We start from the raw sequence: 26,237 nt of genomic DNA, 5'->3' as shown, positions 1-26,237 counted from the left end.
AGGCCTCAGGAAAGTCTATCCTTATTACTTCACGTTTACGACGTTCACCAAAGGAAGATGGGTCGGAGAGAAAATCCTCGATGTCTTCGCGAGGGAGTTCAGGGCTCATCCCGCCGCCGAGTACGAAAGGTGCATCAGGGCTGGCACTCTCACGGTGAACTACGAAAGGGTCGACCCGGATTACCGGCTCAAACATAACGACTTACTCGCCAACGTCGTCCATAGGTAATACTAAAGTCTCTTTTATATCTCATTCTATAGCTATGGTTACTCTTGTAGATAGCTTACAAGATATAGTTTATTGTTTGGCACATCATTTAAAACTGTAATTTAAATTATGAAATGTTCACACGAAACATTTGCCACGACACTATGTTACCTAGATGAGTACTACAACGGAAACTATGAACTTAACTGTTATTATTAACAATTTTCCATCTTTTATTAACTTACGAGGGAACTATTGTATCGAACCGGTGTTGATGACTTTGAATTATTTTCGTGATACGATACTAACAACTGTCGCTGAATTCCTATCGCTGAAATTAATTCATAGTTCGTTATTTGGCCTTACTGTATTAGATGATCTTAAAGCTTGTCTGTATATACAAGCCTTTATATTGGAATGTAGTATAATGAAATTTAACTGAATTTAAAAATCGAATGAGCACCGGATGAGCATGCGAGTGCACCGAAATATTTATTCTTATACCTTACCGACACAAAAAAATTTATTGCCGATTCAAATTTTCCTTTAACGAGTACTTCGAACCCGTGTTGTCTCCTGTATCAGTTTAGTCACGTCATGTTTTTTTTGGTAAGATAAATTTTCCCAGTATTATTTCATAAGGTTGTTTGTCTCTATATGTATGGAAAACATTCTTAATAGCCGTTGATTGAGGTACTCTTGAGTTTAGTGATTATTATCAAATTTAAAACGAGAGACAAAGAACCGTTGAAATCAATAATCTAACTTATATTCGACATCGCTCACGCATGTCTATTTGTTCTGGATTCGTGTTATCTGTATTTCATACACAACGAGATCAGATTAATGGTACTAGTTAAGTTGTATCCTGAGCAACATGTTTGCATTATTATATCTTATGATACCACCTGCGTAATCTGCTCTTCCATTACGAGGATTATTAATAAATCCCGCTATCATTCGTTAAAATCTGTTCCCACATACATCAATGTGAGATTATCATGAGATTATCCCTACTGGAATGCAAACAATATCTATTTACATATAGTTTTGCAGATATGGCTGAGACTTAAACGGTTCTCGTTTTAATCGTGACATATTAAGATTTGTGTTACATGGATTTGTTTTTTATTCGGAATAAATACACATAATTAAGAAATAGCTCAGTTTTTTTGCCGACGAACAATATTCTATAAAAGCAATATATACCTTGTTAACATTTTAATAGATAATTCATTACTCGAATGTATATAAAATCCTTTCTTTCTGCTATTCGGGAAGTATTGGAGGTGGTATCTTAAAATGCAAGATGTTGAACCCAAAAAAAAAAAACACTAGACTTGTCCATGCTCAGAATCCGTGGCTATGAGCCGACGGCCTGACGTGTGTATCGTTGCAGGCACGAAGTACCGGTGACCAGCCAACCGATCACCCTCGTTCATATCGACGAGGACATTGTGGTTGTCAACAAACCAGCCTCTATCCCCGTAAGTGGCAATTGAGACAGCCATGTTATGTTCGCTACCATGTTCAATGTTTTCCTGTGTTTTGCACCTATCCCAAAACAATGCTTAACCTTCTTGATTCTAATTCACTTACTTTATGAATGCTTCAACGTAGACTTTGGTGGTTAAAGGTTGTAATCTTCGTTAAGGTAAGTGTTTAGCATATTTTTTTTATATTTAACACCACAATCCACTGATCTAGGTACACCATTTATTACATACACGACTAACAATTAAATTCACAAAGCGTTTGGGTCTCATAATACTCGAGACGATGTGTGGGTAAAATGAGCCGAAAACCGCTTTTCCTGCCGGTAAAGGCTAGAATCTCTCAAAGTCCTCGTCTTTACGCAAAGTGCTGCCTTTAACAAGAAATAATCTCGAGCACTCGGTGATGGAGTACTTCTAATATTGCGATGTTACGAAACGGCGGCGTACTCATGACGGCGTTCTGTAATTCGAAGGAAAATAGCCACTCTGAAATATATAGACGAATAACATTTCTGAATATTCTGACAGCTCATTTTATTAGAACTATTTCTTTGCTTCATTGAGATGAAATGGAGTCCAGAGAAAAATATCCAAGATTTGGATTCGAAATACGTTCAGAGTAAAATACTATTACTCAATATTTGCATTCAATACTTTTCACAGAGTACTCACTGAGTCAATGGGAGCGTTGAAATATTTTGCCTCGAATAAAGATATTCGTACAATTTTTGCTTTACGATCAATTTCTTCGATATTATTTTATTGCATTACGCTTTAGCTGATTTGAATACAAAGAGTACATATTCGACTGTGTTATATCATACCGTTGGGGATTTATAGAAGTCGTAAAACACTGAAACCGTTTCACTAGTCTTTGTTTCGTTACAGTGAAATCGCAGACTGTCTAGTGAATTTACTATAAGCTATACAATATCGGATGAAATATAGAGAAGAGAATGAAAATATTCGTATTCAAAGTTGAAAAGTTTAGTATTTACTTACAATTTGCATTCGTTATGAAATTTAACACTTTAAAAAGCTCTTAAACATTACGATTTAAATCATATTCAAAGTGATTCCGTCCAAGTGTTTCGCGTTTAATAAATTCGCAACGAAATGTTGATCTTGTCGAAACAGATTGATGATTGTTATTATCGCCCTGAAATCTCTCCTTCGTTATTTAAAAGTGTAGCCAATGGTCGAATCTTGGGTTGCAAACTAACGGTCATAAGAATAGGTTTTTAAATAGGTACATTTTACAATATAATAATTCAAGTTATATTGAAAGAACACGTATTAAGATATAATACACATCCCGCATATTTATGACCTCATAAAAGACCCAGCGTTCTATATTTATAACAAGACTTTTTCCTCGGACATGCCTTTCAAGATTGGACCTGAGGCGTATTTAATAAAATAGTGTAATCAAGGTAACGCGATAAGATGAAATTCTTCTGCCCAAAGGCGTGATGTCTTTGTTATTTATTATTCTTGAAAAAAAAAACGATATTTTTTATTCTATGTTAGCACCGAGTGACTGACCGTATCCAATTATCTTGATTGATGCTATCCCCACTATGGGAGGTCTCGAGGTACGGGAATAACCGTAAAGTGATATATTGCTGCAATTCATTTACAATGTTCAGAGATGGGTGATTTTTAAAAATCAATCAAATTATTTTTAAACTTTGCCTTATCTCTATGAGAAATCCTCTTTAGGTACATTTAATTTGAAAATCTGATCGCATTATTGGAAAACTCCTTGTTACTTGATTTTGAATTTTAATACTGCTAGCTAAATTATTCAAGAACTCATGACAAGATAAAATTTTTTTTTTATTCAAGACTTACGCAAATACTCAGACATACGCAAATTTTCTATCGAACATAAACAACTATTTCGACAAACACAATGGAATCATTATTAAAATTATAATTGTTAAACTATATCTTATAAAATATCTGTTAAATAATTACATAGATTCGTGTTTTTTGTACCCTTAGAATAGTACCTTTAAGCCTCCTGCGCGCCTAATATTCAATGTTACTATGGTGTTGCTAAGCACATGGGTTAAGTTAAATTCATTTATTCAATGATATTGTACGCATTTTTATACAATAAACATCGTTCTAATCTATTTATGCGCTAGGCTTAATTCGTCTCCTGTTTTGTATCAATGTTTTATATCGATTCGTTATTATTTTTGTTACATTTAATTTATGTTTTCCTAGTAAAATTTATTTCATTTGTATTTACTTTACATATAGATATATATTCTTACATACAAAATGTTACATTTTTTCCTTTTTAATATTTTCAATCTTTGCCCCTTACCTGACCCAAATGAATTCATGACACAGCAATAGCGATTTTATGTTAATTGCGAATTTTGTTCGTTCAAATGAAACAGTTCTATACTCAACTTTCATTCTCTGTTTGACGATTTCGCTGATATTAACATCAGTTCATTCATATAAATTAAATAACTTGGTATTTAATTCAAACTCATTGACTGTAATTACGAAATTATTAGCAATAAAAGCAAATTTAAAGCGGAACGACAAACAAAGACCAAAGTTTTTTTAGGGTTTCGGCTTTCTCGTTCCTTTTTATGTATTGTGCGTATCTCTTTTATTTTTTTTAACGTAGCTTGCTTGTTTATTATAATTTAATATTAGAACTGAATTCATATCTGATTTTTTCCATAGGATTTAGGAATTCTTTAGTTTTAGTTTTAAAACCAGCAGAATGTTAGACATAGATTTGCGAATGTTTCACGTTTTATTTTATCTATTAATTTAATATGAGGTTCATATACTGAACCGCCGGCAGACATAATAAAATTAAGAGAATATCTAAAATAATTTACATTTAAAAAAATATATTTAAACAAGATGTTTATAACAATATCAATGTCGTGATTCCCAAAGGCAACATCATAGAGCTTGTTAATATAATATTCTGTCCATGGCGGGCCAGGCACGAGACGCCAGTCCTCGCTAGTCCCTTGCGCATCATACACGTGGATGAAGAACTTCTCGTGCTAGACAAGCCTTGCTCGTTGCCGGTGAGTCAACGTTGAGACCGTTTGATTTTATGTCAGGCTCTGGTTCGATGAGAAATATCGTTTCTGAATCCAATGGTTTCCGAATAAAATATGATTATAATGGATCTTTATGATACGCAATACCTAACCTAAATGTTACCGACGGTGAATTTGATTATTGTCGTTTTAAAATAGAGGATAAGTTATTATTTTCGGTACCAGAGCCTGGCAAAGGTTGTGATCCGCACAAAGAGTTTGGAACGATGATACCTAAGTCTCTCAAAATCCCACTTGTAAGTGATAACGCGAGTCTAATGAATGCATTGGTATAGTTTTATTATATAACGCAGGATTAACCGTGCTGTGACGTTTTCATGATTCTCTTTTCAAATTTAAAATTATCTATATATATTTACGTAACTGAATCGAGGATCAAGCCATTAGGTATTTTTGTAAAACATTAGTTAACATTTTGTTTATGAACACGATTTCAATTGCATGATCACTAGCAATGTTTTCTTAATAAAACAATTGCAATCCTACATTAGCAGTAGAGACGGCAACACAAATTTTATTAATTTTGCTTATACACACCGCTTTGTATTAATATTGGCTGCTAAAACTGCTTTCTTTAATGCACATAATTTATATTATTATTATAAAATAAACTATAAATCAAATAAATAAATAAATATCAATGAACTAAAATTTATTTTATTATTTTTATCTGATGATATTTACTTGCGATTTTATTGTGTCTTGTTAAAATATTTTCTTTTTTATTTTTGTTACAAAGCTATGTTTGTCAAGTTATAGTATCGAAAATTGACTCAACAGGTGCATCCTTGCGGTCGATATCGGCACAATACTGTTGTATTTATACTCGCTAAGGAATATAACCTCAAAAACCTAAGGACAATTCACAGACTCGACAGACTAACGTCAGGTAAGCATAGGATTTTGGACCTTAATACGCTAGAAATAGACACTTGTTTCGTTAATTAAGAATAAAATTAAATACTTTGAAGGAACACCTGATGGAAAATGGTCGCTACTTCCGATAGACATGAGTATTTTAAGAAATATTCATCTTTTCTTATACCACCAATACACAAACCTTCAAACGGGAATACTATGTATTGCAAACTCAGACAGGTTAGCACAAAACGTAACCTACAATCACGTAAAATATTATAATATATATTGATACTTATTTCTAGTATGTATAAATATAAAATATGTAACAATAATACTCATTAAAATCAATGCAATCAGGTCTCCTATTATTCGGAAGGAGTCCGAAGAAGGCGAGACAAATGGAACATCAGATAAGGAATCGACAGGTGCAGAAGGAATACGTTTGTCGAGTGGACGGCGAGTTTCCGGAGTGAGTTTGCACTGTTAATTTGAATAAACACGCAACGTCTGTTTACATTTATAACAGATCAGATTATCAATTAGGTTTAAATGTCAACACTGAGATTTATTTAGTATTGTTAGTTTTGATATTATTATTATTATTCGTGTTGATTGTATTCGTGATAAATTGGTACGATATGCCAGTAATATTAACTCTAAAGCAGTTTAAATAAACCTATAATTTATACCATTACTCATAACGAGATCGAAGATAAATATGTTGGTGCTATCAAAACAGGTATTATATTTAGAATAATATACGAAGTTAAAATATTGATTTCATATGTTAATTCAATTGTTGTTGAAATTTAAGAAATCTTCAATTGTATTATGATATAAATTTGACATTGGTTTGTTCTTCATATTATATACATATATATTAACTGTTTGTCTGTTGCTCTTTTACGGCCAAACTACTGAAAATAATTTGATAAAATTTGATATGAACCAAGCTCAAACTTCAAAACAAGAAGTCCTTCCTTGGGGTACAAGCTTAGGCCACTTTTTATATCTAACACCTGCCGATAAACCCTTTAAACGCAAGTTAAGCTGCCCCAGTAAAGAATAAAAATCTAATTTTAGTATACGTTTTGCTTAAAGTCATGTATGTTTGTCTAGGGCCGAAATCGAATGTCTAGAACCTATAGAAGTGGTGAGCTACAAGATCGGTGTGTGTAAAGTGTCACCGAAAGGCAAGGATTGTTCGACGGTCTTCAAACGATTGGGCTACAACGTCGCAGCGAACACGAGCGTTGTTCTGTGTCGGCCGAAAACAGGCAGAATGCATCAAATCAGAGTTCACTTACAATATTTAGGTAAAGATATTATTATTTTATTTCTATGAATTACAAATAAAGTAATGATATTACTGTTCACTGAACGTATATTTTACTATCAGACTCGTTGGTCTTATAACGTCGTGGCTAACTTTAACGGCTGAACGGATTGGCCTGAGATCTGCCCACGTGACCGCGGGCTCGAATCCCTGATTTCGTCAATAAAAAATATTGTTTTTTTTTATCCAGAAATTACGCATTGTCATAGGGCCTGGTCTATCTCTCGGCTATCAGGAGGACGTTATAATTAGTACTTTTTTATTTGATTTGTTTTTGTTTCCACAGGTTACCCAGTTGTCAACGATCCTCTATACAATCACCCTGTATTCGGTCCTATTCGAGGAAAGGGCGGTGACACAGGAGGCAAGACAGACGAACAACTCGTGAGAGACCTCATCGCTATACACAACGCTGAGAATTGGCTCGGAGTAGATGCAGCTGATGACGACCTACTGTTCTCTAAGCCCGCTTCCGACGACAAAGGTATGAGATTTACACGAATCGTTTTTTTAAAGTCCAACCTACTAATTAAATATTTAATCTATACAACAATAGGCTTTGATAGTACTCTATAATAGGGAACTATAAGGAACTCTAGGGAACGATAAATAAAATAATTTTTTTGTTTAAGGATTTTTTTCGCTGTTGTGTCTTTTTCGAAACTGCTACTACTGTGCCTATTACATGTTTTAATATTGATCGCTTGTCTTTAGTTGGCGAGGATGAGTGCGAAGGTCCTGCTTCAAGGGAATCATCACCTAGATTGGAGTCACCAGCTCCTGGTTTGACACCATCAACGATTATGACGCGTAAGTTGTATGCATTTAATATAATAAATTGTCGTTTTATTGGTATTTAATTTTTGTCCATTATTTCTCGTCTTAACAATAATGCCGTCGATACAATGTTGATTTCAAAAGTATGCCTTTTCACACAGCGACGCTGGCGAGCCCGTCGAGCGCGTCGGAGGCGCCGGGCGGCGTGCCCTCCCCCGCGCCCTCTCCAGAACTCACTGATGACTCCAGCGACGCTAAGGTATTATACCATTTCTATTCATATACTATATTCACAATTCAGCTCTTAATCTAAATCTTAATTAAGTAACTCAAAATCAAATTGATAATCAGTATTGTTATTTTTTTTATAATCTGTTAGAAATGTAGTCCGTAGAAACAAAATTAAACCGAGTAAAACAAGAACAGACATATGCATATTATCTTACTTCATAATGTGAAATTCGTGACGTTAAAAGTCATTTTTCTTCAACAGTCAGATAAAGTGACAGTGGCTACCCAAACCGGTTGTTCACCAGCCATCGTACGGACAAGTTCCAATAACCCTGGTAGCGCAACCAGCATGATTACAGCTGGTAGCTCTACCGGCGCGGACGCGCTCACGCCTGACCCGCACTGCTACGAGTGTCGCGTTAGGTACAGGGACCCAAGACCAAGAGACTTGGTCATGTATCTACACGCTTGGAAATACAAGGTGAGCCTTTAAACTTTTTTTAATATTCCACTAAATAGACAACTTAGCTCAAAGGTTCCTTTGAAGGTACAATATGTTTCTGTTGACCGAAAAATAATCCACCAGGTAAGCCCGGTCAGAAACGAAATTAAGGATCCTCAGAACATATATGTATATTTCAGCTTCAAGATCAACTTGATAATGTATACGTTTGCAAAATAAATAGTCCTAATTTATTGTTATTATTTGATCAGCAGAATCAAACAATCAGTTGGTATAAGCTATAATCTCTAAGTTTGTTGGGTGAAGCTAGAATTTTGATAATGAACAGAATTAATTACTCCTGATTGCTTACTAAAATTTTCTATGAAATCAATGTTGAGGCTGCCTCGTATCACATTAATTATTATCAATCAATTAAGTTATTTGTACAGCTTAATATACTATTTTGCTTACAAAATAGATTTTAGAGATAGCATTTACATAATATATATATTTCAATATTAATTGGAAATGGGTAGGTCACATAGTGGAAAGTTGTCCATAGACATTGGCGCTGTAAGAAATATTAAGTATCTCTTACGACGTCAATGACCATTAACCTTAGGACCAAAGGTGTTATGACCCTTGTGCCTGTAGTTACGTTGTCTTACTAATCCTTCAAACTGAACACACAAGAACAGAATATATGACAAGTGCATGGCACCTACTCAGTCGAACCTACCACCGATGAAGCCAATAAACTTTTACACAATTTCATATGACATGTAAGATTTACATATGTAACATATAAGGGAACTGTCTGAAGTTCGTCTTCAGCTCGAAATATTGTGTTATTATTACTTCTACCACATTTTATTAAGGTGTGCCTTCAGAATTTTCTGAAATTTCCCATAATTATGGTCCCTCGTAGCATGAGTTGTAGACTTTTCAGGTGATTTCGTAACGCGTGTTATGTAAACGTAACTTTTGCAGTCGTATGAATAAATTGTTTATTAAGTTCACTTTAAAATTGTTTCGAATGGAATATCCCCAAGGTTTAAAACTAAATTGTGTAAGATAATATGGACTATTTACGACTCGCAGCTCGATGATCGATTTATATTTTAAAAGATGAATATAAAAATCGTTTTTATTTGCAAAGTAATTTGATAAAAACCAAATATTATATAAAATACGTCAAATTTGTTAACCTTTTATTAAATTCTCATTCGTAGCTGACGATTTTTGATCAAATAGTTATGTAATGTCCCAAGCTTAATAATTTACCTCATAAATATTTCGAGACCAATTTAATAATTGCACAATTACTAACAAATTCTCATCGATCCGCTGATTGCTGAAGAAAAGTGAGGGTAGAAAAAAATTCATAAACCGATTAATAAATATTTTGTCAAATTAGGGAGTACGTGCTCTTTATCTGTATTTTCAGATGTTGGAAAAGAGTAACTACTGAGTTTCTTGCCGGTTCTTCTCGGTAGAATCTACATTCCGAACCGGTGGTAGCTTTACTTTAAATAGTTTGTTAAATGACGATTCAAAAGTGCTTGTAAAAGCCTACTTGAATAAAGTATATTTTGATTTTGATTTTTTCTCAATTGTTGGTATAGACGATGCTTAAATTGCTCCCGATGCTAGAATGCTAAGTCCTAACTGTTTGGTTGATATTCTTAAACGTTGAATTGATCTGATGGTGATTGTACAAAATGAGTGTTTTTTAAAACCGTCAATCAGGGAAAGTAATAAGTAATTCCTTATCCTGATATTAATATTGACTCATCCACCTTCAAACTGAAACAGCAATACAAAGATGTTTAACAGAACAATAACGCATGAAACTTTATCACTAGTAAATTTCAGAATTAGGTACGCTAGAATCTAATATGGGCGTTATTTTAAAACTATCTTCGAAAGTACATCGTCATGAGACCGATAAATACAGCAAACAGTGATACATATTCGGTAACTTTAGGCGAAATATTGTTTTTAAGGGAACTAGTTCAAAAGGCAGCGGTCGATCTAGACAAGGTTGTAGCGAGCCGTACGACTGAGTGCCTCGAACATTCTGTATAAACTTTATACGACTTCAGATTAAAGCCGTTGGGAATGGTCCGTTTGAATTTACTTTGAAGCGAAACTATAAACTAATAAACAAAGTATAAATGGACAAAATAAAAATCAAATAAAATAGTCTTTAAATTGAAGGATACAGAGTTGTTAATAGATGAAAAATAAGGATTTGCAAATTAAAGTTTGTGCATTAAATGAACAAATGTATGAGATCATTTCATTAAGCATACCTATGGTCATAAATGGAGTCAGGAGTGTAAAAATTATATATTTTCTAACAAACTTTAATTTAACATTTATCGTAAAAATAACTAGCATTGTATGTACTTGATAAGCTATGTCTAGTCTAAGTTACAAACTTATTGTAGATTATTTAACAAATAATCACATCTATATAAAAATAGGCAAAGAGAAATCTGGTCAGTACTCTTATTTTAAACGATAATCTCATTTTTTTTATTGACGAGTCTACGTCTTATCAGAAGAAGATTAGAAAAAACACGAATTTAAAAAAAATATATTCATATGTTTTCTCTAAATTTTCAAGACTGATTATGGTCACGACGATTTCGACCAATGGGCAAAAACTAGTGTTAATTAAGTTTTCAATAATTCTTACTGTTACATTTGACGTCAGTCAATTTACAATCCAATTTCTGTACAGGGGCCCGGCTGGGAATACGAGACGGAGCTTCCACAGTGGGCCGGCATCGATTGGGAGGAGCCGGATAGTTCATAGTTACAGGTCTTGACACCACTGCAGAAGCGCCTCGCTTCATCTCTATATATATCCAACAAACCGATTAAGTGAACATCGGACTTATCAACAAAGACGGTATCATTTATAACAATGTTTAAATAACTAAGTGTGATCATTGTAACAGTGTCTCTGATGAAATACAAATGTAACGAAATATATTTCGTGTTAAAGTTAGTCGTAATATTATCGATGGTAATGTCGTGTTCAACGAAATTAAACACAAATTAGATCTAGATGAATTGGACACAGAAATAATAATTGATAACGGTCACGACGACTTCGGTACAATGAATGTTACGAATGTTAAAAATACATGTTGTGATGCAGATGATATACGAGTCGCTTTCCGTACGAACTTGGGTTCTAACGAGCCTTAACCGAAATGTAATTAAACAATCAACACAAGTGAATACTTGGCTGTTATATCTCAGTGCTGAGGCGGTTTTGTAATTTAGTTTAAGAATAGCGTAAGTGAATATTATTTTATATGCATTAATTGCACTTTTGGTATTTCGTTTTCTTTCTTACCTTCCATTATATTAGTGACCCTCTTAGTACTTCGGATCTTTTATTTCGATTCGCTTTTAATGTTTTAGATTTTACTTTGTCACTTCAGTTCCTATCGGTCTAGGTTGTTTCTTAACGCTTGTCGTAGCGTAGAGTTAAGGGATGATAACAAATTTTGTAAAAATATCAATACCATTAAAATAGATTTATCGCTTAAACGAGGCAGGGTCTGAACCACGATTATAAATCAATATACTCGTATTATCATCGAAGTTTTTCTCATCACCAAAATGATGATCTGTTCGATTAATATTATCATCAAAGTTATCATTTTAATCGAAATTTTTATTTGTCGTTTTTTTGAAACATTTCACACTGCTTACGCGTTAGTCCGTTTTTTATATAAAAACATAGATCGAAGTGTTGTATATTCAAATAGAATATGTTAGAGAAAATGTCGACTGTGTATCAGTCATATTAAAAAATTCGGACCACTGCAGTATTTTATTAAAAATCGTAAATAGGACCACTGTTTATAGAAAGGCTATCTCTGTAATATAAAACGCGTTTACAAATAAATGCATAATTAAGAATGAACGCAATTCTGCGAGCGATAGTGACGCTCCAACGTTTTTGGCTTCCATAGTTTTGATTAGACTGTATAAGTATCCTCGGAAAATTTTGTACTTTAAATAAATAAAAAAAAAAGAATTATAATCGCGTCTTTCACTTAAAATCACATCTTAACCTTCACGCGTCCGTTGCCCTTCGATCTGGTGATCGACATTTGAAGTTTGATATGCATTTATTTAATATATTTCGCTTGCAATCGTCCTCTTTCAAAAATCATCATTATCGATTCAACGATATGATTTTATTTCGTTTCCGTTTGTAACCAAAGTAATAGGTTTATCCAAAGAAGGATGTTTTGATGCGAAGTAAGATTCGGTTTGGGAGCAGATCGAAGCAGCAGGTTTAAAGACATGGGTAAGAGTTTTGTTTTGTTTTCATAATTCATAAGATTTGCGTGTTTCTAGACGATAAGTTATGCCAGTTTTGAACGGGGCCCCAATTTTGCGGTTCGGTCATCAGTTGGTTCCGCATAGGTTCTCGAACGTATTATTGCCGTTGTAAGTAGAATTGACCCCCCCACCCCACCCTGTATTATTGTAACAATGGATTGTTTTGAACATGTACAACCGAAATTTCTTTAGCTAAATAATTATTCGATTCATCGTCGCTGGTTTATTTATTAGATACATTAGTTAGTATTAAAATATAAAAGACAATTCTTATTAACTCTAAAAATATTTTCACGAGCTTTCATATAAATTAATTCTATGGAAAATTATATATTTTTCTTACTCGTAGCGTAGTTGCAGCGTGCGTACTATCTATATATTTATTTATAAAACTTGTACGTGTGTTTAAAATTCACTTCGGAGTAAGTGAGGACATTTTTATTCTTTTTCACATTAAAACCTTTTTGTTCGAAACTATGACGTCACGACCGAAAAAAAAATTAACTTACTCCGATACACTGTTGCTATATAATATACGAATGTGTATGCTTCACACTGGTGTGCCATTAAATTTTCTTGAAGTCTTTTTCGTTAATCCAACTGTCGTAAATATTGGGATCAAATTTTGTAAGCTTTGAATGGGGTTCATTTAAAAAAAAAAACTATTTAAAAAAAGAATTTCGATTCTAAACGATTTCAAGAGATTTCGTACTAGTTTAACAAATACCGTAAAATATAATTGAATAATTATACTTCTTTACAATGACATCGGTGAAAATACTGATTGAATTTAAAAAAATAAATAAAAGGGTAGCGTGTAAAAAATATTTATAATCTGTGGCATATCACGAAACGCGAAGCTGATTTGACTTGATAGAAGTCAAATGAGCTTCACATGTGAACATTGTTGTATTTTTATATAGTCGGTAAGATTGTTCATATACATTGTGTTATGTGTAATGATGACGAAAATAACGATTATATTACTGGCTGTACAATAATGAGACGTTGCGATTTTTTGTCGCAGATAAATAAATTATTTCACAATAATATATACAGCCTCATTTTTTTTAAATCATTGCGTTTCTATATGTTCTGCTTTTTCATTTTATTCGTTTATTAATAAGAATTTCATGTGCCTTCTCAAAATAAATTTAAATATAAAAATGTAAAGATATGTTTTTCATAACAGTTATTTGTAATTGTTACAAGTTTTTAAAATGTAGGTATTATATTTGGCACGACGATTTTTATTGTAAAGTGTGACTAGAATTAACCTTTGTTACGTCTTAAGAACAAGGGCGGTACTGGCAAATTTTTGTTATGGTAAGACCAAAATTACAAGGAAAGTTCTTTACTAAATGTAATTCTATAAGAATAACATTTGAATAATAATAATTTTAATAAATCATATAGTAAACATTACTGATTCACAGCCTTTGTTCTAAGATTCCGATTCGATTGTTCTAGAAAGCGAAACCAACGTATATTTCGTTCTGGTCACACTGAAATTGATTTCGGCACGAATCAATATAGTAAATATGTTTTGCATAGTATATGTTATTTATATGATTACTAACACCAATGCGATATAAATAAAAAGAAGTTTGTTGTTTAAATTTCGATTTTTTTTTTTTGTATAATTTGAACGACGACTACATGAAAGACATTTTATTTTGTATAAGTATTGGTAATTAAGGTTATAATAGCGTTTCCTTCTTTAGATTCGTGTTATGATAATTCATGTTTCCACTTAAAATTAATTAGAATTAAATTCATCTTTGACACATATTGTTTTATTGTAATCCCCTTTCGATTATAGATTTGCGTAAGTATACACCTCATTTTCATATTTCATTGGTAGCATCGAGAATCGTAGGGATTTTTTTATGATGGCAATACTGGTAACTTTTTTTTTAAATTCCTTCAAAAAAATAATTATATAACGCCTTTGTGTAGAATTGACCTTTCACACTTAGAACAAAAAATGACTAGAAAAATGTATAATTAAATTGATATAACAATACGTGACATTTCGGGGTACCGGTTTGTTGTAAAATATACAATATTATGGAATTCGATTTAAAATACTGAAGGGTTCCGTAATATTAAAAGCATCGTGAAAGGTAGATAACATGCATCTTTAGACTATTGATATAGTGTAGCACTACTAAAACAACCAGCCAAGATAATAAGCATCTTGGTCTGCGTGACAGAAACGCTTGACACAAACACAACTTGTAATAATGCTATACAAAGAAATAAATTCTTGGAAAAACATACAAAATTAATACTTTTATTTATTTAAGACTTATTACCAAGATTTCGTATGGTTTGAGATTTTCATAGTTAAAAATAAAATTTATGTTATTGATCGTGGAATTATTTAACAGGTTCTAAATTTCCCAATAATGGATAAAAGCAACTTCTTAACTAATAACAATGGATTTCATAGTCTGAGGGTTTCATAGTAATATTTCTTGCGTGATGAATTATAAACAAATATTAAACCCACGGTCTTTAAATTTACGTTTAGACTCACGTTCTTAATATTCTTGTCAGTAAAATAACGTAAGAATTCCTAGCAAAAAAATCAAGAGAGCCGAGATGGCCCAGTGGTTAGAACGCGTGCGTTAATGTGCTTAATTTGTTTTTTTCGTGCTCGGCGTTGAAAGAAAACATCGTGAGAAAACCTGCATGTGTCTAATTTCAACGAAATTCTGCCACACGTGAATCCATCAACCCGCATTGGAGCAGCGTGGTAGAATATGCTCCAAACCTTCTCCTCAAAGGTAAAAAAGGCCTTAGAACAGCAGTAGGGCAATTTACAGACTCTTAATGTGTATGTACTCTAAGAAAACATAGTCCAAGTACACCACTATAATTTTCGAATTATATAATAATTCACTTTCGTTCTTTTCCAAAATTCCTAGGTAGGTATATACTAACGAGGCTTTTTAATAATTCTATATTATATATGTATTTTATATATATTACCAATAACGTAGGTAGTCCATAATAAAACCACTTTGACCATAATAAGTCTATTTGTGTGCAAATAAAGGATACAACGTATAAATGTATTAGAGAAAATCGACATTTCTACGAAGGAAAAAATATCTTAAAAACCAACGTGAATACTCAATTCATATCTCCACTATCTAATGCTTACAGTTGGTTGCAAAGCAAAATAATCTTTATGTGTTTAATGATAAGGTTCTCGATAAAGTTTTGATTATGTTTGTACTTGATTTATCTAGGGGATAGGCGAGTTGGAAGTACGAAGGCGTTATCTGCGAGGCATAAAATGATGGTGAAATTATTTTATATCGAAAAAATGTCTGTTTTGATACTCGTATTTTTATAAAAGTTACTTTATATCATTTAAAGATTTAAAAACTTAAAACAACGATTTTGATCAATGATTAAGTTATTTTAAGTTTATATTAAATATTATATATGTAGAGCCGAGATGGCCCAGTGGTTAGAACGCGTGCATCTTAACCGATGATTTCGGGTTCAAACCCAGGCAGGCACCACTGAATTTACATGTGCTTAATTCGTTTATAATTCATCTCGCGCTCGGCGGTGAAGGAAAACATCGTGAGGAAACCTGGATGTGTCTAATTTCAACGAAATTCTGCCACATCTGTATTCCACCAACCCGCATTGGAGCAGCGTGGTGGAATATGCTCCATACCTTCTCCTCAACGGGAGAGGAGGCCTTAGCCCAGTAGTGGGAAATTTACAGGCTGATTATGTTATTAAATATTTAATAACGAATTTTGTATTAGTATACCAGTAATTATTATGTTTCGCTCTCTTATATTTGCTTTTAATTTAAATTAAAAACTGACCCACTATCAATAAGGATGTACTTACAGTGGAAGCTCACCTCATATTGGTTGCGCATAATTGTCAAAAATAGTTTTCTATTGTAATATAAATTTTCCTAATAATAACCTATAGGAGGGGACCTAAATAACATAATAAGTAAATTATGATAAATTTCAAATTGCGCAGGAATATAGTCCTCAAATTTTGCGGGAATGCCACTTGCATTTGCCTTCTCTATTCGATCACTTTGATAATCTGATGGAGTCATGTAACACGACCATAGAGGGTTAAGTCGCTGAACCAAAGGCTTTATGTGTTTTCCAAGGCACTGGTTACTGCTTCCAACTTCCACACGTCAGGTTGTTTGCGAAAATTCCTTTGTCAGACTACACCGATAGCTTTTCAAGTCTGCTCTAGGGATTAAACCCAAAACCTCGAGAACTGCAGCCTGATGGTAGAGATCATCCGGTGAGATGCTGGATAACATAATCCTTGGTAGTAAAATGATAATAATAATACGAAGACTTCAAAATATGGGAAAGACGACGTTGATTAAAAAACTTCTAGTACTACTGTACTTGAGAGGAATCAAGCATTGAGCCTTCGAGTATTTGGTTTTTAAAGCGTATTCAACTGTTCTTCCTCATGAGAACGTATTGTATTTTTTTGTAAAAATTAAAATCAACTATCGAAAAAAATCCTACGTAAATTATAACACTTTTATATTTTCTTACTTATCTATCTTGTTATTTGCTTGTAACACTAAAACTGTTTAACAGACTCGAATGAAACTTGGTACGTGGATTATTCTAGGAATGCTTCATATAAGTTCCACTTCCAACGTTTTAATATATATATATTCAATCTACCCCTGTTTGAGATGGGCTTCATTCAATTCTGTCGGAAACCACACGCCGTTTCAAACTCAAAGCAAAAGTAAATATACTTTATAATTAGTAAATAATCCCCTTTGTCAATTTTAAAACACTCGTCTATTTATATTTTCTATGTACTACAATAAAAATATTCGCATGCAAACGAAATGCACTTAACATTTAACTGTATATAGAATTAACTAACATTAAATATAGAATATATTTGATACAACCCAAAATTACACGAAAAATACCGCTAAACGATATTCATTAACATCATAAACACAACGAATAACAAAGTATACCTTACGGAGCGGAGCCTAGAACTAACTAACCACTAATTTACTCCAAGCAAAGGCGCTGCAGACAACGATACCCGCCAATTTGCTTATCCTGCAATAAATTTCATAAATATCAACTTTATGTTAATATTATTAAAGTTGAAAATTGTGTTTAAATTTGGTTGCATGATACGTGTACATTGGACGGTGTCGCATTTCGACAACTAAACGCTATGCGCTGTTCGCGCACACGAATTGCAGAGATATTAGAATGAATTCGATGGCAGATAGCAATCTTCGTCTGTTCGCAATTTGAATTATGCTCTGAGAAACTTTACGGTAGACAAACCAAGATACAGAGTTCGGAAAATCTGGATCGAGATTGTAACCTGAGCGTTTTCATTAGAAAGTTACGTCGAGGCTATTTTGACTATATTATCCTATGTAGTACCGAGTAACTCTGAAAATGTATATCAGTGTTTCTGATTTCAGAGGTCTCAGAATCTAGTGCTTTTCGAAGCCAATCATGTTTTTGAATCATGTTCATAATAGATATAATAAAAATTTTGAGAAATATTATTAAAACTTTTTTTGGAACATACCATCCCTCGTCTTATTGCTCTGTTGATGGACAGGATTGTTCATTTTTCGTTCAGATAATTGGAATTGCTATTCAACGAATTCTGTTAGCATTCTTGACACAATTTCACGATCATGATTCACAATTCAATATATATTACATTTTGAATTTGTATTGAAATTCATTATGAAATTTAACATAATAAATAGTTTTTGATAAAGAATATAATGAACTACTTTTTAAAAGTCAATATAACAATAATGATACCATTTCATTCGTGGATGATTGGGTATTTTTGAGAAACTACATAGGTCAAATTTTTGCTTTCTCATTTTATACAATTTTCTTATACGAGTACATGTTCACATATTTCCTGGAGTAGCGTGACGTGTTGTATATAACTCGGAATGTTTGTCCTAATAGGAGAAGTGCAGGGAGGAGGCCTTTGTCTAACTATGGAGCATTTACGGCTGCTATTATTAATAGCTTTCAGGTACACAATGACCGTAAATTACACGATGTCATGTACAAGCAATATTAACAATTTAAGGTAACAAATAGATTTGGGAAAAAGAGCTGTTCCAAATGTTGTTCTGGAGAACAGTACCATAGCAGATGTAAATTAATGATATGATAATATTATAAATACACTAAACAATTCTTGCTATAAAATTATCTCTCTTATTACATAGGATTCATTATTGCCAAGCTTTAGAATACATTTTGAGTATATTCTGTAACAAGACAGTGCAAATACGATTTGGTCATTTCAAAGATTGTATACAAATACGTATGAGTTTTGTTAGACGGATACACAGGTAGAATTGCCTGTGAATGCCGAAGGACACCTTGCCAATAACTTGTTCTTTTACATGATTCGTCATAAGTAACAAATAGCTGACAAGTAGTTCGTGTTGTCGTGACACGTGTAAAGTCGGAGCAGGTCGTTAGTAATTTCTGAAAACTAGGGCGCCCCTATCAGATCTGGTCAGGGGCGTAATATTACGTTAGACCGTTCCTTATGTAAATAATTTAATAGTTAAACATAGTCGGGTTTTAAAAAGTAGGAACAAACTTTACACTTTTAAACACGAAAGGACAAAAAAGAAACCATTACAGGAGTATATTATAAGAGTAATTTTAATTAATCCATACAAATTGTACTGAGATCCTCCAAGATTATATTGATGATAAAAAAGCGTGGAGTTAATGCTTGTTGACTTCCAGGCAGCAGACATAACATACATTAATTGTAAACAATTATATTTAACTAATAATAATAATTACAAATAATAATTATAATTACTAATAATTATAATTACAATTGTATTTAACTAACATGACTATATTTTTAGATATTGAAAGAGAGTAACTACTGAGTTTCTTGCCGATTCTTCTCGGTAGAATCTACATTCCGAATTACTTAGCTTTACTTTAAATAGTTTGTTAAATGACGATTCAAAAGTGCTTGTAAAAGCCTACTTGAATAAAGTATATTTTGATTTTGATTTTGATCGTATTCGGCGGTTCAAAAAAACCGCCGAAGAAAACTGGTTCCACAGAGTAGTATATATATATATGTATATATAGCGACGCAAATGTGATGAGATAAAATAGAGATATAATAGTCCACCTTTGTTTAATTACAGAGCGTTGTGCATTTACATAACATATAGTAAACTAAACTAAATTATAATTAAACCTTTAATCAATTACCTATCCTTATGACTTAGCGGCGCAGTTCAACCAGCGGCCTGAATTAAATTCAGCTAATACATGTTCGGCGGCGGGTAGACTATATTTCATAAAATGGGATTACGAATTACAAGGCGAAAATAAATCATATTATAAAATAAAGAGATTCGCTACATTAAGCCGTTGTAAATAAAAGTAATATAAGTAATTCAATATTTTAATACTGTTAAAGAAAAATAAATAACAATTTAACAGCAAAACTCATTGAATAGATAAAGAACATTACGAGCAAAACAGGCAAACATTTTAAATTTTATCATCAACAAATATACTTCCAGGGGATTTTATACTTAAAGTTAATAGTTATAAGAGTCATTTTAGTTAAGTTTCATTTTGTTTTATTTCAAGAGAATTATTTACAAAAAAACCGGATTAATTCAGTTCGGAGTTCAGGTAACAAGGGCTACTAAAATTGCGTAGGCTATTACGATAAGGAAATGTTTGACTATGAAGGTAATTTGGAGGACTGTTTTTTTTATATATACGATCTCATTATTTACATTTTATTTCATTAGATATCAATTGTACCCGAAATTCTGTTAATGTTTTCGGCCATTTGCATTTATATTTAGCTTTAAATAATGTTAAGTCCTATAATATAAAATACGTTAATGGTGAACATTAAAGTCGAATTAAAACAGGTTTATCTCCATTATAGTAGTAGGTATTATCCATTTTGAAATATCGATAGCTCAGCTGGTGGTACGTAACGCTTAGCCGTATGAATTAAAATATGGCGGTTATTTTTAACCATTAAAAGTTTACTTGATTTATATTTTGAAAGTATTTTTCAACCCTGGCGATCCTAATTAATCCTATTAGCCGTAAACAATTTCGAAGAAAAATTTAACATGAAAATTTAACTCGTTTTGATAACAAAACGAGTTAACAATAATGTTAAGAGCCGTGATGGCTCAGGTTAGAATGTGTGCATATTAACCGAAACTCCATATCCAGGCAACAATCACTTAATTTCCATGTGCTTAATTTGTGTTAATCTAGTGCTTAGCGGTGAAGGAAAACATCGTGAGGATACCGGTATTTGCATCTGCATCCAACGCGCATTTGAAACGCGTGGTGGAATAAGCTCCAGACCTTCTCCCCAAAAGGGGTTAGAGACCTCAGACTAGCAGAGCACATTTACAGGCTTGTTACTTTTGTTATTTTACAATTTACTCTCAGTTTTAACTTTTCTATCAATTATTCTATTCTGTGTCAAGCTTATATTATATATAAATAAAAATATAATAAACATTGGACAACATCACATACATTAGTCTGATCCCAATGTAAGTAGCTAAAGCACTTGGGTTATGGAAAATCAAAAGTAACGCCGGTACCAGAAACACTCAGACCCAAGAAAACATAGAAAACTAATGAACTTTTTCTCGATCGACTCGGCCGGGAATAGGACCTCGGAGTGGCGTACCTATGAAAATCGGTGTACACACTACTCGACCACGGAGGTCGTCAATATTACTTATTAAATCTAGTTGAAGGGCGAGAAAATGAATCTTATCAGTTAGTGTAACCAATTCCATTACAACTGGCTGATGCTAGGAATATCTTGGCTACAAAAAACTCCTTTTTTGTACAATATTTTTAGGGTCAGGTCCGTCCGTCAGAACGGATGGGTCACCTGATGATAAGCTTAGTTTCTATAGTTGGTGGCGCTTTTACTATTTAAGGAATTGTTAATATTTCTTACAGAGCTTATGTCTGTGAGCGGTGCTATACACCTACCATTATGTGGCACATAATATAACTGTCACCAGTGTCCATAGACATTGGCGCCGTAAGAAATATTAACCATTAGTTCTATAACCCAGGTACCTCCGGAGCTGAGATGTTACGTCCCTTGTGTCTCACTGGCTCACTCGCTCTTCAAAACAGAACACTTAAGTACCAATTATTGTTATAATTAGAATATACGATGAATAGGTGGTACCTAAGCCCCCTTGGTTACCACTAAACCCATCAAAGGAAGGAACTTTTTTCTTTGAGATTTACCCAAGATTAATTGTACCTCTCGAACCTTACCTTACAATTAGCAACTAGACTAACGAGGAAGGCAAATATTGAACTAAAGCATATTGACCTTTATATTTTCGAGAATATCAGTTAAATTAATATAATTCGATCCGAGTAAATAATAAACGAAATGAAGCTAATATTGACACAAAAAATAAACCACAAATTCATATAAAATTTAATTTAAAATCAAGCCATATTTTAATAGCTGAAACCGCAGAACGTGGTCGACCAATAGCAATTAGCTAATGGTTGATTTCAGCCAATAAACGATTTTGGACATTCGATTTCAAAAATGTTGTTTTTCCGGATTCGCCTAATTAAGACTACGTTTGGAAACGTACGTTCAAAGTTCGATCCATTATGGTATTGAATTACAGCTACGAGTTCGTTTTTTAAAATTTCGAATGCAAATGGCCGAATGCCTGCATTTTGTTCCACAGTTAGTGACTTTTTTTTTTCATTGATGTCATTCTTAGTGAAGAAAGTATTCATAAAAAAGTTAACACATTGGATGTTTTTAAAAATAAAGTAAATTTTAGAGTTTTATTTTAATTTTAGAATATTACTATTTATTATAATCTAACTACTTTGAGTAATTAAAAACAAAAAAAAACTTTTTAAACACATTTTACAAAATCTCGACGTCTCTATTACCCGCATTTCACGCTAAATTTTACCTAGAGCGTGCAGTTTTGGCACGATGCATTTGTAGTTGTCAAACTGAATATTTGTATTGATAGATCTGTATTTGTAGTGTCGTAAAGACGATTTTTCTTTAACATTTATTTTGTTGGCTAGTGTATGTATGTTTGTTATGTTAACAAACTCAGATGTAACAGTATTCTCATTCAAATGGGCGGCGATTCTAGCAACAGCTGAAAATGTATGCATCGCATCACTTATATACGGTACGTATAAAATTAACCGCATTTGTTTGTTTATCTATAACTATTTATTGAATTTTAATAAAAAAATGTTTGATCAATATCGTTTTAATAAATTATTTCGAAATTACTATGTACTTAATAAAAAAATTAAATGACTGACTGATCGTATACAAATACATTTCATACATTTAAGTATGTTATATTTTTTAATATTAAAACATACTCTTAATCAAAAATGTTCACTTCCGAACCGCAGTTAATATCGAGTATGCCCAAGGGTTGTCTGAGAAAGATCGCCTTCTTAGCGCAATTTCTTTTATTTCATTCTTATCTTTACTGATAAATAAAGCTAAAGATTTTGTTTAAATATTTTCCGTAAGATTGCTTCATGAGAATGTTAAATAAAATCACGTTACGACACACGGAAGTCCAGCAGTATTTTTAACGCATTTGAAACAACTCAAAACAGCCAGGGTGTATATTATAAAACCATTTTCAACAACAATAATATAAATATTATATATAAATTTAAGTTTGATGAAATAACGTAAATTTGTACAAAATTTAATCAGCTTTGAATTTATATAAAATATAGTAGGAACCGGAATAAGTGGCTGCCATTAATTTTTCTATATTTTTTCTTATATATTTTAAGATATCAAAATGGCAGACCACGTTTTGAAAGTCAATTTTTATACTTTTCGACTCCTTCCTTGACGTTCGAAACGTAATTTTTTTAGGAATCCGTACTGTATATCATAGATTATTCATGAACTCGACCAATGATATGGCATCAATTTAATGTTGCTCTTTTATATACTTCTCATTTGATTGAAATAGATTATACATATATATGTATTTATATAGTATACATTTTGATTCGCCACCTTAAATCAACCACCGATTGGAAATCAAGACTAACAAAAATAATAAGAACCGTCAATAAAAACATTCGATTCTTGTCCGACAATTAGATTACATAACAGTTGTGATATATAAAACAGATTTTATATTCTAAATCATTCACTTGGTGGTAAGGCTTTGTTCAAGCCCGCCATGCCAGCCCAAAGTCGTACCAATCACTCTTAGATATTCGCCAATAAGCAATACTTAGTATTTTCGTGGTCCTGTTTGATTGATTAATGATTCAGAGTAACTACAAGTCCAAGGGACATAACATTAAGAAGCTAAGGCTCGCAAAGTAGTAAGGCATTCCTTACAGCTTTGGGAGCCATTTTTAATGTTTCTTACAGCGCCAATTCCAATGGTCGCTTGTGACTACTTACCATCAGGTGGCCCAATTTCTCGTCCGCTTGTCTTCATTATGAAAAGCCAATATTTAATATTGCAGTGGAACTATCTTATTGATCGCCTCGCGATGAATCAACGGAAGGAAATTCATTTAATTTATTATCTTTTTCTTTTAAAAGGTTAAAGAAAGTCGGTATTAAGGAAGAAATTCAGCGAAATTTGATTTATAACTTTTAGTTTGAAAATGGAATGGCTTCGAATTGATCGTTCTATTTCGAGATTCATTATACTAATATTTTAACGACATTTTCAGAAGTAGACTTATTCCAAATTCACGTAAAATAAATATACACTTTCTAACATAATCAAAAGTTTTGTTTTAAGCCGGATGTACAAAATGATACTAACAATACGAAAATAAAGAGTTTTGGTTGTTATATTTGCAATGATTTAGCGTCTTTGGTAGATAGCTTGTTGTGACTTATTTGTAATTCAATGATACCCCTCAGTTGCTGAATAGGAGCAGGAATTGAGTGATCACAACCGAGAAAATGACAGGGTAGTACATTTAATTCAATCCTGTAAATTTACGACTCAAAGGAAAATGAAGAGTCCATTTGAATAATGATGATTTTGAATTGAAAGATGTAGAAAATATCATTTTGAAATTGTTGACACTTCAGATTAGATCGTTCTCCTGAATGATTTCGATCAAAGTGAATATAGAGGTAAATTTAATGGAAAATAGTGTACTGCCTAGGACACATGAATATGATGGCGTTTCCGTCGATGTTATTAGAAGGACGCATGACGATGACGGCTATCCTGGGATACATATTTCGGACAACCGTGTGATAGTCAAGTTAAGAATGATTATTTTTTAAATTGGCGAATTGATGAGAATAAATTGTGAATTTAAAAGAGTATTTTTATTTTAAGAACAATATCGGCACCTGATCTTATGTTGTTTTAGTTTCTCCACAGACGTGTTGTCTATATTAGTATTATGTTTATAAATTAATTGATGTATGTCAATGCGCCTGCAGCGTGGCGCCAGACAGTATCACAATCAAAATTTTTGGAATGCAAATTGATGACAGATTGCGTTTGCATTTTGCATTGAACTCTACTATGACGAATTCTTCATTCTCGGATATTGTCTATGATATATTATAGTGCTAGTGTGTGTAGCTAAGTATAGATTAACTTTTTAATCCCTCACAAAGTTTATTTTTTTAGGTGGACGCGCATAGTGGCCTATTTTACCGTCAAGCCGCAATACTTAATATAATTGTGTTGAGGTTTTAAGACAAAGTCAAGTTACTACATAACATCTTAGTTCCCAAGGTTGGTCGTGCATTGGCGATTTGAGGAAATATTTCTTAAAGTGCCATTGCATCGATGTTGGAGACCACTTACCAATAAGTAGCTCATTTCCTATTCAAATTATATTCAATAATGTATAATTGAATATACTCATAATTTGCAGTTTTCCTTATTGATTCTCATTATTATTTCATTAAATGAGGCAGATAGAACCACAATATATTGGTATGACCAATAATAACGCTTAATATTTATAATATTGCATAACTGGCTCCATCAGCTGTCACATCCGGAGTTTTGGATCAATGCGTCCACAACGCTTTAAAATATTTGTGGCATTAAATCGTGGTATTAACAATTCGTGTATGTACTAGCTTATACCCGTGAACCCACACGTATTCAAGCTTATTGCGGATTTATTTTATATATAAGGGTTCCATAAACAAATATCGTCCTGCTAATATTATAAATGTGAATTCGTTTTGGTTTGTAATTTTTATACTAAACATACTATATAACTGAGAATATTTATTTGTCAATGTTATACTAATACTGACAGTCAAACCTATACCTAAC

At 32.7% G+C, this 26,237-nt stretch overlaps 1 protein-coding gene across 6 annotated transcripts in view; it reads left to right on the top strand.

Moving 5' to 3' along the window:
• LOC113395415 (pseudouridylate synthase RPUSD2-like) overlaps positions 1-14,622 on the top strand; it is a 405,111-nt gene extending 390,489 nt beyond the window's left edge. For 5 of the 6 annotated variants that reach the window (XM_026633014.2, XM_064220614.1, XM_064220616.1 and 2 more), the window contains 10 exons: positions 3-225; positions 1,608-1,695; positions 5,592-5,700; positions 6,030-6,141; positions 6,792-6,988; positions 7,295-7,492; positions 7,723-7,818; positions 7,947-8,044; positions 8,279-8,497; positions 11,211-14,622. In XM_026633014.2, coding sequence (XP_026488799.2) covers positions 3-225; positions 1,608-1,695; positions 5,592-5,700; positions 6,030-6,141; positions 6,792-6,988; positions 7,295-7,492; positions 7,723-7,818; positions 7,947-8,044; positions 8,279-8,497; positions 11,211-11,285 — 1,415 coding nt within the window. In that variant the 3' untranslated portion in view covers positions 11,286-14,622. Of the gene's footprint in view, positions 1-2; positions 226-1,607; positions 1,696-4,687; positions 4,776-5,591; positions 5,701-6,029; positions 6,142-6,791; positions 6,989-7,294; positions 7,493-7,722; positions 7,819-7,946; positions 8,045-8,278; positions 8,498-11,210 lie in introns of all 6 variants that reach the window. The other variant, XM_026633013.2, reaches the window with a different exon arrangement.
• Positions 14,623-26,237: the final 11,615 nt, after the last annotated feature.

This window comes from Vanessa tameamea, chromosome 4 (genome assembly GCF_037043105.1).
Source record: "Vanessa tameamea isolate UH-Manoa-2023 chromosome 4, ilVanTame1 primary haplotype, whole genome shotgun sequence".
Lineage (NCBI taxonomy): Eukaryota > Metazoa > Arthropoda > Insecta > Lepidoptera > Nymphalidae > Vanessa > Vanessa tameamea.
The sequence above is the reverse complement of the archived record's forward strand: the minus strand, read 5'-3'. Positions and strand labels throughout refer to the sequence as shown.